This window comes from Vanessa atalanta, chromosome 17, assembly GCF_905147765.1.
Source record: "Vanessa atalanta chromosome 17, ilVanAtal1.2, whole genome shotgun sequence".
Taxonomy (NCBI): domain Eukaryota; kingdom Metazoa; phylum Arthropoda; class Insecta; order Lepidoptera; family Nymphalidae; genus Vanessa; species Vanessa atalanta.
Window position 1 is genome coordinate 1,909,062 of NC_061887.1, and position 13,949 is coordinate 1,923,010.

Sequence of the window (13,949 nt, forward strand, 5' to 3'; positions counted from 1 at the left end):
GATTCTTAAAATAATTCACTCGGTATCTCACTCGTGAAATGTTAAAACCAATTTACAGTGATACGCTATTTTGGTGCATCTATCCTCTAAATGTTATAATTATTCTAGTGAATATGGCATATCATTTTCTGACATATCACGATCGTTTCCTGCGGTGTGATTGTTCTAACGGAATAGCTTGGCAGAGATTATTACGCCAATGTCACGTATTATCATATGAAAAGATAAGAAGTGCAGTATTCTACCATATAGTAATATTTAATAAAAATCAATTTGTGTTCTGTTTTTTTTCTTTTGAAGCGGTCGAAACGGGTCAGTGAGTGGTCACCGTTGCTCATGAGCGTCAGCAGCGCCAAGGGCACGGCCAAGCCGCTGCCTTTCGTACAATACTCTTCTTATAATACTCCTCACTTAAAATAGGATATATTGCAGCACTGAGGGAACACCGGGAAGAAGATTTACTGTTAATCCTTACTAAGCGTTCTAGTGACATAGGTGAAATAGTTTCACGACAGAAGCTATACGTTTAGGAATAGTGTTACTCAAATTCGACCTTCAGACTTCATTCTCATCACGCCCAAAGTTGTTACACTTCACAAGCTCAGAACATCTCTTGTTAATTCATATCGATGTTATTTAACCCTGACAAGGTTGTAGTAAACGTGCGTGCATAATAAATAAACGAATTAAAACGATATAATGTATCTGTGTACATAAATACCATAGTTTAGTTTGAAGTATGTATGTAGATAAAAAATTGCTGATTTATTTAAACTAACCAAATATTGTAGTAAAGATTCTCCCCGATGTTGGATTAACAGAGAGCATTATCCAATAAGCAGGTTTCCGCCATTGATAATGTCTTTGGACGGGTGAGAAAACTGAACATAACCTATTTTATTTGTGCACCCATTTTTATTTTTAATTTACCATCGTCAGATACCCGGTTAAAACGAAATTGCTTCCGTTGTATACGTATTAAATAAGAGATACACAAAAAAAAAAAAATTAACAACGTTTGAGAATCATTAAATAATAATCATAATAACTTAATTCTCGGTAGAATCTACATACCGAACCGGTGGTAGCTTAACTTTAAATAGTTTGTTAAATGACGATTCAAAAGTGCTTGTAAAAGCATACTTGAATAAAGTATATTTTGATTTTGAATATTAAAAATAACTAAAACAACCATTAAAAATTAATCTTTTAAAAATATAATATAAAACCGTATACAAATAAAAAAAAAAACAGAGGGAAGACGAGTTACCATACAGTAAGCCACGTAAAAGAATTTCGTTCCAAAAACTTTTAAAGACACCCAGTAATAACAGCATATGGACTATACATACAATACTGCGCTAAAATAGTTCTAGACAAATTGTTACAAAGACCTCGTTACAGATTCAAAACAAGCGTGCCACCAAATAACACCACGACTAAATTGCAATATTCACGGAATTGCGCTACGCGTTGATGCCTTAATTCAATAACAAAATATTAATCAATTAATCATACACAATATATTCCAAAGCACTTTAATAATAAATGCAATCAATGAAATATAAAACGTGTTCTATCAGTAAGGCAAAAAATAGGTCACCTGCTTACTTTAAATCATCACAGTAGCTTAAAGGATATTGAAAGGTCGATGAGATACTCCCTTAAGAAAGCCAGGAACTTTTAATATTTATAACGAACGATGTTCTTCTTTATGATTTCCTTCTTGTATTAATTTAAGGTATAAAATAAAAATCAGTTTTATATGGAAGAGTTTACATTGCATCATTATTAGGGCCCGTGCACACGGCACAGATGGAAACGAAAGTTTATTAAAGTATTTAATGAAATATTGTTGTCTTATTATCAAAACATGTCTTTATAACAGTAAATACTCGTAATTTATCGACGTTTATATAAGTTGTGCATCAATTCATGCATATTCTGAAATTATACGGAACCTTGAATATACGAGTTCGACTTGCACGTGACCTTTTTACTGTGTCTAAGAATTTACAGATAAGTACTACATATGTGAATTTAGTAACTAGTATTTTATGGGTGTTTTGTGCGTGTATGTATCTCACTAATATTATAAATGGGAAAGTTAACATGGATGGGTCACACCACAAACCAGAACAGCTCCACCAGCTGTTCTGGTTCTTGAAAATCATATAGAAAACGGAAAATGTGCCTAACCCCACTCCTCTTTCCTCACGCGCGGACGATGCTGCGGGCAGCAGCTATTGATTAGATATAAATATATACATTACTTATTGGGATAAGATATTGCAGATTCTTCTTTTTTATTCGCTGGAAAAGTCATTTACTTGTTTTCGAGAATGTGAGTAGAGTACAGTCCCAGAGTACATAGAACCCTCATAGTACCCACGACGCTTACGGCAGGGTAGAAGGTGGGTATAGCACCAATGCCGGTCGTCCCCGGTCTTCTTCGGCGGAGCAAGTCAGCGGAGACGCTCTCCTCACGCATTCACTCTGAATCTCTTTCTGCGACATGAGGTTTTACGTTTGACGTTTGACGTTTAGATCGCTGTTCAGCGATAAGGCCGCCTCTTGTGCATCTTTCTTAAATGTGATTCTTCTTTTTGTTTACTGGTGTACAATAAAGAGTATTTTGATTTGATTTGATTTGATTTGATTTGACGTTTTTGCTGAAGAAGAACATCACTTTCTAGTATCACTCACTTCCAGGAATGATATTTATCACGTTCGGCAGTGAGAGGTCTTCGCTGATAATGGCCACCAGGGCAAGCACTGGGACCCCGAGTGGCGCACTCGTGTTCGATAAGTAACATCGGATCGCCTATATATACTACTATAACGCATCGACTTCTATTCTACTTTTTTAGGCTTCCTTTATCTTATAGGTGTCTCAAAGTACTGTAAAAAACCTTGAACCCTGAAAATGGGTTCCTTAATGGATGTGGCAACATACTATATACTCTTCTCTGTCAAGCTTTATTTTATTTTATTTTTATATTATACTTTTCCATTGAAAAAACTAATTTTAATTAGTAAAACTCACTATATTTCAGCGACTCGAATAGGAATTTGATCTAAAGATCATGCATATAATGTACAGCATTAGCAGCTACAAACAGTCAGCAAAGCAATTCTCTAAGAATTCACTTCATATCTCACTCGTGATATGAAAACGACTTACGGCGATACGCCATTTTGATACTTATATCTTTCAAATACATATCACATTATAATCAATGTCACATATCACGTTATGACATTCAAAGCTCGTGTACTGCGGTGATTTTCGAATTTCGTCTTACAGAATACCTCTGCTGTTAAAGATTATGTATAAATATTATTAACAATAATAACATTGAAACGTAATAGTTCACTATTACAAAGTAACGGGTCAAGCAATAAATGTGTTAACTTAAGCCTATTAATAAAGCGCTATTAATACATAGTCTGCCGGAAATTATTTGAACTATGCATCATTATAGTTATTCCTTTTAACTGTTCTTCGTGATTCACTTTGAATTCTTTCGTACAAGTCATTGTGGTTTGTAATCATGATGATGTATTTAATAGAAAATAAAATGTAAACACTTATTAATACGGTACGTGATTAGTTGAAATGGTAACAGTTTATTAATAAAACGACTTCAATGGTAGCAATAATATCAAAGGTAATCGCGGTTGATTTTCTGTCATTTGTCGAAGAGTTCCACTGCCGTTCTCCGAAACTCATCCTGAGAGGTTTACAGAATTGAAATGGAACCATTTCGAATAAACCTTTCGAACGTTCATAAATATAAATATATGTATATGTTACTGTAAAAGCTCGAACGACGGTAAATCTTAAGTTTTTCCAGTAAAACCTAAGATTTACCGATTATGAATGGTAAATGTCCATAAAACTTTGGGATTCGAAATTTTTCCATCATTCACTTGGTAAATCTTAGGATTTACATGTTAGGTTAGGTTAGGGGTAAAAGTTCGAAAAAATCGTCCATTTATAATAAATACTTACATTTACCGATTCATGTCGGTAAATCTTAGGTTTTACTGGAAAATCTTAAGATTTACTTTAGTTCGAGCATTTATAGTAACATATATATAACGTCAAAATTAAGAATCTCCTTCTTTTTAGAAGTTGGTTACAAATACTGTGTCACAAAATTAGAAAACCAATACTTAATTGTGTATTGGAAATGGTTATATATCGTAATAAAATGTATATAATACATATTATATCAAAAATATACGCAGATTTTTAGAAGAGTTCTTCGGCTTAATTTTCTGTGTCTTCTTAGATACATTTTAATCTTCTGGTGTTCAAAATTCGACCATCATTTGTTGGTGACAAAAATATAACATACTAGCTAAGTCGTCACCTTACCTGATTGGTCAGAAATGAACGAACTTTTTTAAGTTAAGTAAAAGGCAAAATGATTGGTAACCTACAAACTTCTCCATCACCCCTCTTTTCACACACTTAAGGGATGATTTGCGCGGTATAAGCTAACTTCCTTCCTGGGAACTAAAACTATCTCCATACGAAATGTTATCTAAATCGGTTCATTCATTTATAATATTAGTATGTATATTGATTAGAAAGATGGGCTCAGCTGAATGATGCCTTGTCATTGTAACAATAAAAAAAAACAAATGTCAAAAACGTCATTGATTTTTATCTTTGACATACACGTCATGTCATTGGGAGGATAAAATTCAGTTTTAAACGAATTAAAATAATCTATATGAGTATGACGTTGTGTCAAACGCACGGTGGAGTGCTTAATGTTTTTTTTTTTATTCAATAATTTAATGTAATTCTAAATCCATAATATATACAAATATTAGCTTTTTCCTTAATTTATAAACTGTAACTATGCCAAATAACAAACTCACCTGTCCATGAAATTTCTATAAAAAGGGATCCAAGTTGCTTTCCGTATTAATATATATACTTATTTAAACAAACAAAATTGCAGTCATAATTACTATTGACTTATCAAAAAGACGCGCCATTATTCACTAACGGGAATATTTTGAGTTTGTATTCGCTTTTGTTTGCGTCACATGTTTATATATTGTAAATAAATTCGTTACATACTTTTATATCTTATACTTTATTTGTCATAGATATACTACACGTAAATTCTATTACACGTAAACACAAAACATAAAATCAACATTACATATATAATGTTGCACTTGAACAGGTGATTCCCTTTCATTCCCTAAACTAAGTTAAACTACAAAAATAATTCCGTTCATAAACGATTGCGTAAGGAAATTGCAAATACCATGAATTCTGTCTGTTAGTTTGTTTTCTTACGCCTCAACTGTTTACTGTTTTAGCTACGGATCATTTAATATATGGAGCGTAGAACAAACGCAAATAATACCACGAATAGATATTTCAATTTCATATTGCACAGAACGCCTGTATTTTCATTCATTCAAATAACATCTTACAAAATTTAACGAACAAAAGCTTCTGAATACGTTTAATTTGTTTGTTTATTTACGTGTATTGTATATCAAACATCGATAATTTTACATTATTCTTGTGTTTATTGTTAAGGAGGATCGATGATAAATAAAGTGCACGAGATTATTGCAGTGTCTTGAAGATTATACGACGAATTCGTTTCATACCTTTTTTTTTTACAATGTTTTATAGTTTATAGTAGTAGTAAAAAGAAAAAAACAAATTATTAATAAGTATATAATTATTATTTTATTAAAATGAGTTATTTAAATGCATCGAAGCATTGACCAATTAGAACATCTCACGCGCGTACAAAATATACACGCACCTTTTTATAGAATATATATATATATAATCATTTGTTGTACTAGTCTATCGAGAGATTAGTCCGTTCTAACGTACAAGCCGTACAATTGTATATATTAGTAGAGATATAATACAAATATATATATATATATATATTGACGACCTCCGTGGTCGAGTATTGTGTACACCGGTTTTCTCCGAGGTCCCGGGTTCGATTCTCGGCCGAGTCGATGTAGAAAAAGTTCATTAGTTTTCTATGTTGTCTTGGGTCTGGGTGTCTGTGGTACCGTCGTTACTTCTGATTTCCATAACACAAGTGCTTTAGCTACTTACATTGGGATCAGAGTAATGTATGTGATGTTGTCCAATATTTATTAATATTTATTATTTATTAATATATCATAAAGCAAAGCAACTCGGTTTTATTTCTATTTATATTTACCGTATATCACACAGCTGCATCTGACTGTAAAATACAATTTAAGTAGATATTTAGAACAGCAAAAATTACAACTACTTTGTAGTTAACAACAAAAAAAAACTACTGAAAATGTTGCCAGCGCTAGCTTAACATGACAAATTATTGTAATGCAATGCTTTTAAAAGCTCTCAGGCTCATTGTTACAACAATGACCTTTACCGTTACTAATACAAGACATATTGTTATTACATGTTTTTTTTTCTAAATATAATTAAAAATCCGATGGTTTTAAAAAATCTCTCTCAGATTAGGTTGTCTGGAAGAGATGGCTAATTAGCCATAAGTCCGCCCATTGCACGAACATAAAATAATTGGTTATATTTTTGTTTTGTTAATAAATACAATATTTCTGTATTTTTGTTTGTGGTGTACAATAAAGTATATTAACATAACATTAATATAAAAGAATAATTTACGAATAATAGAATGATTCCAAGAAAAAAAAAAAACCCAATGACATACAATACGTGTTCAATCAATACTAGAATCGTATTTAAAAATCAACCATCAACATTCAATGTCAATCAGCGGTACTCAATGCACAAATTAAAATTAAACGCAATTAGAATAAAATATTTTATAATTGCCAGTCCTTGTTCGAATATGTTCCAAATTTAAACTCGATTACTTCAAAAGCCTCGTGAAGGGATGTACGATGTTCAATCGTATGGTATAAAATGACAGCGATGAGAATAGCACTCCACATTCCAGTATCATCTCTGTAACGAGACGCATCTCTATCAACTATGAATTACGTTAGTTATTAATATTACCTTTCTATTTAGATAACGTTTTGATAGAGATTACGATACCGGTTATCAGTTAAAGTTCTCGTGACGTAACAGATTCGCGGTTTTCAGTTTGTCAATTCAACGTGTTGTTCTAAAAGTTGGAAACGTGATGTCTGGTTATGCCAAGGATACTTTCGGATGGATTCGTTTATTACGTTAAATAATTTGTTATTTAATTGTGACATTATTATTATTTTGTGCAACGAGCACTAAGATTCAGTTTATTTAAAAATAATTGGAAATATAAGAAATTTTACAAATAAAAAGTGCAATAATTGACAAATTCTTTCAAATTTAATAATCTTCTTCATCGTCAATTCTAGCTCATCGCCCTGACCCTCGTCTCCGCGGCTGCTGCAGCTCGCCTTGAAAACATCTATCTTCCACCCAATTCTGGTTCATCGAGCGGGGCCAGTGCTGGTCTCAGAACGCCATTTGGATCAGACTCAGTATCTTCAGCGTCAGCAAGCAGCCAGGCTGAGATCTTGAGATACGAGAACGAGATCGATGAACAAGGATGGCACTACGCGTATGAAACCAGTGATGGGACTAAAGCTGAACAAGATGGTGAGTTCTTTTCATCTTGAAACTTCAAATCAATTAGTACCGTAACTGTTGATTCTAACACACAAGATATAATAACTGGATCTTAAGATAGTACTACTAATTCTTCATGCTTAATTTGTGTGTTAGAGTTCATATTTTATATCGTGATTGGTGTATCCACTAGTCTGTGGTGGTGGACAGCCATGGTGTAATGATCTGTAGGAAAACATCCTAAGCTGGAGAATAGGTCTATGACACGCCGTGATACATTTACATGCAGATATATTATTTTTTAACCATATGCTACACGAAGCTATTAAATAACGTAATTAATTATACACATTTAAATTGAAAAATCACTTCAATATTTGCGTATCGCACAAAATTTTTTTTAAAGGCTCTAATTCAAATATCTTTCAATATTTCTGAATCAACCATCCAAATTGTGAATCGTACGCTGCAATTATAATTAACAGAAAACACTTAAAATTTATATCTTAATCATTTTGTTCAAGTATAATACTGAATATCGAATTAATTTTATTTTTATTTGTTTTAACATAAATGTTGTAACTGTTCCATTAGATATATATTTATCGTGGCCTTTTCTGTGGACGTTTTAGTGACACTTGATTTTAGACGTACTAGTACTGCAAAAAAAATTCTCATGTTTCTTTGAACCTTCGTGGACATAATTAGCTCCTAAAAACCATAGACATCCTGAAACTGTTCACTTAAATTCTATGAAATTTCTATAATTAATATATTAGATGGTTATACATTAAATATAGTAAACAAACATACATAACTTAGGTCTCCATAACATTAGTATGTCCAGTGTAATAAAGGCTTCGACTTCGTAATATACAGTTCCATTTGGCGTACATAATATTATTGATGATAATGTTCTTGTAGCCGATGTCGGCCACCACGATCATTTTCAAGGAAGACTAGCTTACAAGAATTACACATGGCATATAACAACGGATACCAAAAACGATGAAAAAAAAAACATTTTCAAAATTCGAATAAATCGTCGAGGAATGTGTTAAAGAATATTATGTGCCAAATGACTTGTTAGATAATAGAATACCTTGAGAATTACACGATCGCCTCCTGGCCATTTCGAATAGAAATATGAATGATTGCATAGTAAATACAATATTTAAAAAAAAAAAAAAATTCACGCTGAGATTCTTTCGCCGATTCGTCTCAGGTCTGAGGTGTTTCTTTTCATATCGGTGGTAGATTTTTAAATTAAATAACGATTTAATTTGACTTGGCTGTTCCCTCACTTTCAAAAGCCATATTTAACGCTACCGGAAAGAGTCCCTGAAAATCTAGTAATTTAATGGCACAACCAAGATTCGAACCGAATAACTAAGTGTCTGCATACATTTAAACCACAATTGCAATGAGGCCAGGTTAAAGATTATGGAGAGGGTGATAAACAACGGATTCTAGAAAACGCTTAAAATTTTCGCACATAAATATTACTGACGGATAATTTTCCTTACAACAACATCAATCTGTTATTTATAGTGTAAAGGTCAAAGCACGGAGATGTCAAGTGATATAACATTGTTTAACTTAAGTATTTCTAACAAAAGCGTCATTTTAAAGACTTTCTAAGACATGTGTTAATATGTCTAGATGTTCAGTATGTATATACATGATTACAGATATACGCAGACTTGTGACATTCGCTAAAATGTCGAATTCTTCGCGAGACGAATTATAAGAATAGAATATGGTTTATTGAAATAAGTAATATGATTTCAATAACCGACTTTAGTCATAAAAAATACACAAATCAAATCAAAATATTCTTTATTTGAATAGGTTCATAAAATCATGTATAGTTATTACTTTACTTTTCCGTGATTATCCCGGATTAGAATAGGACCTCCCCCAATCTACTCGTAGATGTCGTAAGAGGCGAGTAAGGGCCCAGATTTAAGGCCCAGTGCATACTAACTGCAGCCTACTAACTTAAGCCAAAACCTTAGCAGCATAAGTGAGTGTTACAATAATATCAACGCATACAATTCCAAACTTTCTTATCGTCTATATATTAAAAAGTATTTCCAGATCACCAATTATTAATACACTCGTATATATTAAATAATATAGAATTTAATTAATATAATATAATAAAGGCTTTATTTTACATAGCTGTATGTATGTCAAATTAAATGTTAAATTGACATTTAAATAATGTATTAATAACATTTAGTACGACGTTGAGTACGAGATTTTATCTCGCCTCTTGATAGATAAATTTTCATCACAAGATCCATAATAAATGTAATCTTTAATACAGTGTGTTAAGTATTGCTTACTTGCATTACTTGAATTAGCATCACAGCCTTCAGATAGATCAAAGATGTATTAACATTTAGAACGGACTTATAAAGTAGGAAGTTCTCTGTTTGTCTGAATATTTTGTATTTATTTTATGTTCAGCGATAAAGCAATCCACGTGGTCTGACGTTAATTTTTTTTTTTTTTTGCTAGAATCGGGGATTTTTTGGGGCTCTTCACGCTTAAACCGCTGAATCGATTCAGATGAAATTTGTTATGGAGATAGTTTATATATGGGGAAGAACATAGGCAACTTTTTTATTTCACCCATCGATGGTGTAAAATGGGATGATGTCGGTTTGTATGCTATAGGCTTAATAAATGTCGCGCGGATAAAGTTCAGCTTTTACAGTTAAAGTAGCAGCACTTTTGATGTATTAATTATTATAGACGCGACGTTTCGCAGTACTGGAATTTCGCTTTTGTTGCTTCACTGTAATGTTCCGTGTGCTCCATTTGCCTTTTGTTTTTTTAGAATCTGATCTTGTAATAACGAAATTCTAAAATAAGCAACTTTAATTGGCTTTACACTTATTAAAGATTTAATATCGAATCAAGCCAATCAAATCATTGCATTAAAACGATGTATATGTATAGACAATATTGATCAGTAATATCTATAATATACGACTTAATTTTGTTTAACACTATTATTTTGTTCCGTCCAGTTAGATAAAATTAAGCAGATTTCATGCAGATTTCTTGAAGATTAAAATAGAGTTATATCATAATTTAAAAAAAGCCCGTTGGTTACAAGAAATGCAGGGCAAGCTTCATTGAATGCATCTGCTTTATTTGTATTTATAATTCATCTCGCGCTCGTCGGTAAAGCAAAACATCGTGAATAAACCTATTTCCACCAAGTATATCCACTGTATTGGAGCAGCGTGGTGGAGTAAGTTTCAAACCCTCTTATCTTTAATTAAACTCTCTTTTTAAAGTTGAAATAGAATGTTTTTATAATAATAATAATGTTTCAAATAGGTCGCGTCCTCCCTGGATCAGTACCTGAAGAAGGTTCCCTCCAAGTATCGGGCGCTTTCTCCTACATAGGGGACGACGGTCAGACTTACTCCGTCAGCTACACAGCTGATGAGAACGGCTTCCACCCCACCGGTGACCATCTTCCCACACCACCACCAATTCCAGAGGAAATTTTGAAGAGCTTGCAATTAACTGCTGGAAATGACGGTAAGTTTGATAATGGTCATTGATCATCTAACTAACAATATTAGTAAGATTTAAAAAAATCATATTCATAATATCAATCATTAATCGTCTGTGGTTGAAATACAGATATTATATTTATTTATTTATATAAGGAAGGCTTTTTTATTTATCTTCTTTTTTACTACAGGTCAATACAGCAGTCACAAGAGCAGCTACGATGCGGATGCTGGATATTAAAGAACCTTTGAATGTATGAATGTATAGCCAAATACATACAACGCCAGTTTATTTTATATTTTTGTACATACATAATTGTTCGTGGTGTATGTATTTGACTATACAGTGGCCAGTATTTAGTTTTATTGTATTAAAGTTTGAATAATACTTTGAAGCATTTTATTTTCCATTAAGTGTATTCAGTTTGTGTTGAAGTGTTCTGATTTGATGAGTCAGTTTAACTACAGCCATGAGGCATAACATCGAAGTACCTGCATTGGTGATGTAAGGATTGTTTAATTTTGTTTCGGCACCAATGTCTATGAGCAGTGCTGATCGCTTCTGATGATTTTATTTTTCAAATAAAAACTATTATAGAAGATTGGGCTAAAATTGTATAAATGCAAAACTTTGTCGTTAACAAACGTTTGGATAACACGAAGATTATAACTGACTTACACATCTAATAGTTCTTTTTAGTGACAAAAGGAACACTTATATTGATTAACAGCTTGAATCATTCTTTTTTAATTCAGAACAGCTAGTCTTAGTATTGTTGGGTTCCGTGTTAAAGGATAAGTGAACCAGTGTAATTACAAAAAGATGAGACCTTACACTGAATCATAACGCTTTGGTGATATAAGGAAAAGCTAATATTTCTTATAATGAAAACGTTTTGTGGTGGGTATGTATGTATGTATTTAAAATGGGTTTTTTAACAAAATATAAAAGTAATATAATTTTTAATAACTATTATATTTATTGCACAAATCACGTATAGCGCCTAGTTTATTTTTATAGCAATTCAGTCACACCTAAAGTTAAAATATTATAAGGCGCAAATAAATCACTCCCTAAAATTTTCTCCAACTTCAGAAACGCTTGTCAACTGTCAACTGGCGATTGACAAGCGGTGACAGTTTAAAATTGGTGAAATATTCATCATTAAAATAATAATCAGTTATTATAAGATGGCCTTATTCTGTATGAAATCATTAATATCAAATTCAAGATATTTCGTATGTTTAGTAGATTCGGAAAAAAATACAAACGGAAAGACGCGGTAGTGATTCTACGAGAGTACTCTTCCATTATTTTTACATGATCTTAATAATAGTTATATCATATATATTGAAATTTATTATAAAGTCAAGACTCATATAGATCGTAACAAAATTACTATTCCAAACTTTTACGGCCTAATGCTTTATTGCAAGAGGGAACACTCAACACAGTGACCTTTACACGTCACGGATATATTTCTTACAGATGATGTAAGTAGTAATCAGTTTACATTCAGAAAGTCATAAGTATTTAGTACCCACCGTGGCAGATTTGACGAATTACGAACAGAGGACGGCGATTGGTGCCAAAATGCTAAGCGGTTCTTTTTTTAAAGATTTTTATGGTCAGATTTTGACCACCGGTGGTAAAAAGTAATTGATAATTATTATAATTTCATCATTTATCCAGTACATAATATTAAAAAATATACGCAGAACTAAAAACAATTAGCATTAGCATAGCATTAGCAGCCTGTAAATTTTCCCACTGCTGGGCTAAAGGCCTCCTCTCCCTTTGAGGAAAAGGTTTGGAGCATATTCCACCACGCTGCTCCAATGCGGGTTGGCGGAATACACATGTGGCAGAATTTCGTTGAAATTAGACACATGCAGGTTTCCTCGCGATGTTTTCCTTCACCGCCGAGCACGAGATGAATTATAAACACAAATTGAGCACATGAAAATTCAGTGGTGCCTGCCTGGGTTTGAACCCGAAATCATCGGTTAAGATGAACGCGTTCTAACCACTGGGCCATCTCGGCTCGAACTAAAAACAAATATAAATAATATTTGATATAATTTAATGAGAGTTGACGTCCCACTGCTAGGCCGCCTTACCTAATTTTAATTTCTATTAAGACCATCTAATCGCAAAATATTTTAACACATTACCCTAATGCGTGTTGCTGGATACACATATGGCAGAATTTCATCTCATCGTAATTAAAAATTATTGCCAAAGACCGATTTGCAAAACATATAAGCATAGAAATTTCCAACTGTTTCAATTAAAACGCACAATATTTCCTCTCATCTTAGTTGAGTGAAAAGATTGCGACTTAAGAAGCAATGGCCCGTTATTAGGAGACCTAGTTAAAAAACGCTACGAGCTAAATTGATGATAATAATGATGAATCACGCATCCACAATAAACGATAGTCATTATACTGGTTGTAAGAAACAATTACAAAACCTCAGGCTAATTGACGAAAACACACACAATACTGTTATTCATTCTGACCAATAGAGTGAGTGGACTTCAAAATATAACAAATCGTATTCAACAATCATTTAAATTCAACCTATCACAAAACATACACTTAGCTACTGTCCATATAGGTGACCCAATTATAGACAAACAGGCCGCATACTATACAGACTGAATAAGGAACTCAGAATCGAACGAGGTTCACACCAAGGAAAAAACTGGTACATATTCCAAGTTAATAAAGAAATCGTCGTCGTAGAATCAGAATATGATACATTGTCATCGATAATCATAAAATTTGGATACCCAAATAAATTACGTT

The 13,949-nt window shown here is 32.6% G+C and overlaps 1 protein-coding gene across 1 annotated transcript; it reads left to right on the forward strand.

Annotated features, from left to right (window-relative positions):
* Positions 1-6,987: 6,987 nt before the first annotated feature.
* LOC125070466 (endocuticle structural glycoprotein SgAbd-3-like) lies at positions 6,988-11,479 on the forward strand. Its single transcript, XM_047680353.1, has 4 exons — positions 6,988-7,024; positions 7,384-7,627; positions 10,955-11,161; positions 11,328-11,479. The coding sequence occupies exons 1-4, from the start codon at positions 7,016-7,018 to the stop codon at positions 11,375-11,377; spliced, it is 510 nt and encodes a 169-aa protein (XP_047536309.1). The 5' UTR covers positions 6,988-7,015; the 3' UTR covers positions 11,378-11,479.
* Positions 11,480-13,949: the final 2,470 nt, after the last annotated feature.

Bases quoted from the DNA above. Each gene is read 5' to 3' on its own strand.
- LOC125070466 (XM_047680353.1), top strand. The intron at 7,628-10,954 runs GTGAGTTCTTTT...TGTTTCAAATAG, and splicing joins GACTAAAGCTGAACAAGATG to GTCGCGTCCTCCCTGGATCA. The intron at 11,162-11,327 runs GTAAGTTTGATA...TTTTTACTACAG, and splicing joins ATTAACTGCTGGAAATGACG to GTCAATACAGCAGTCACAAG.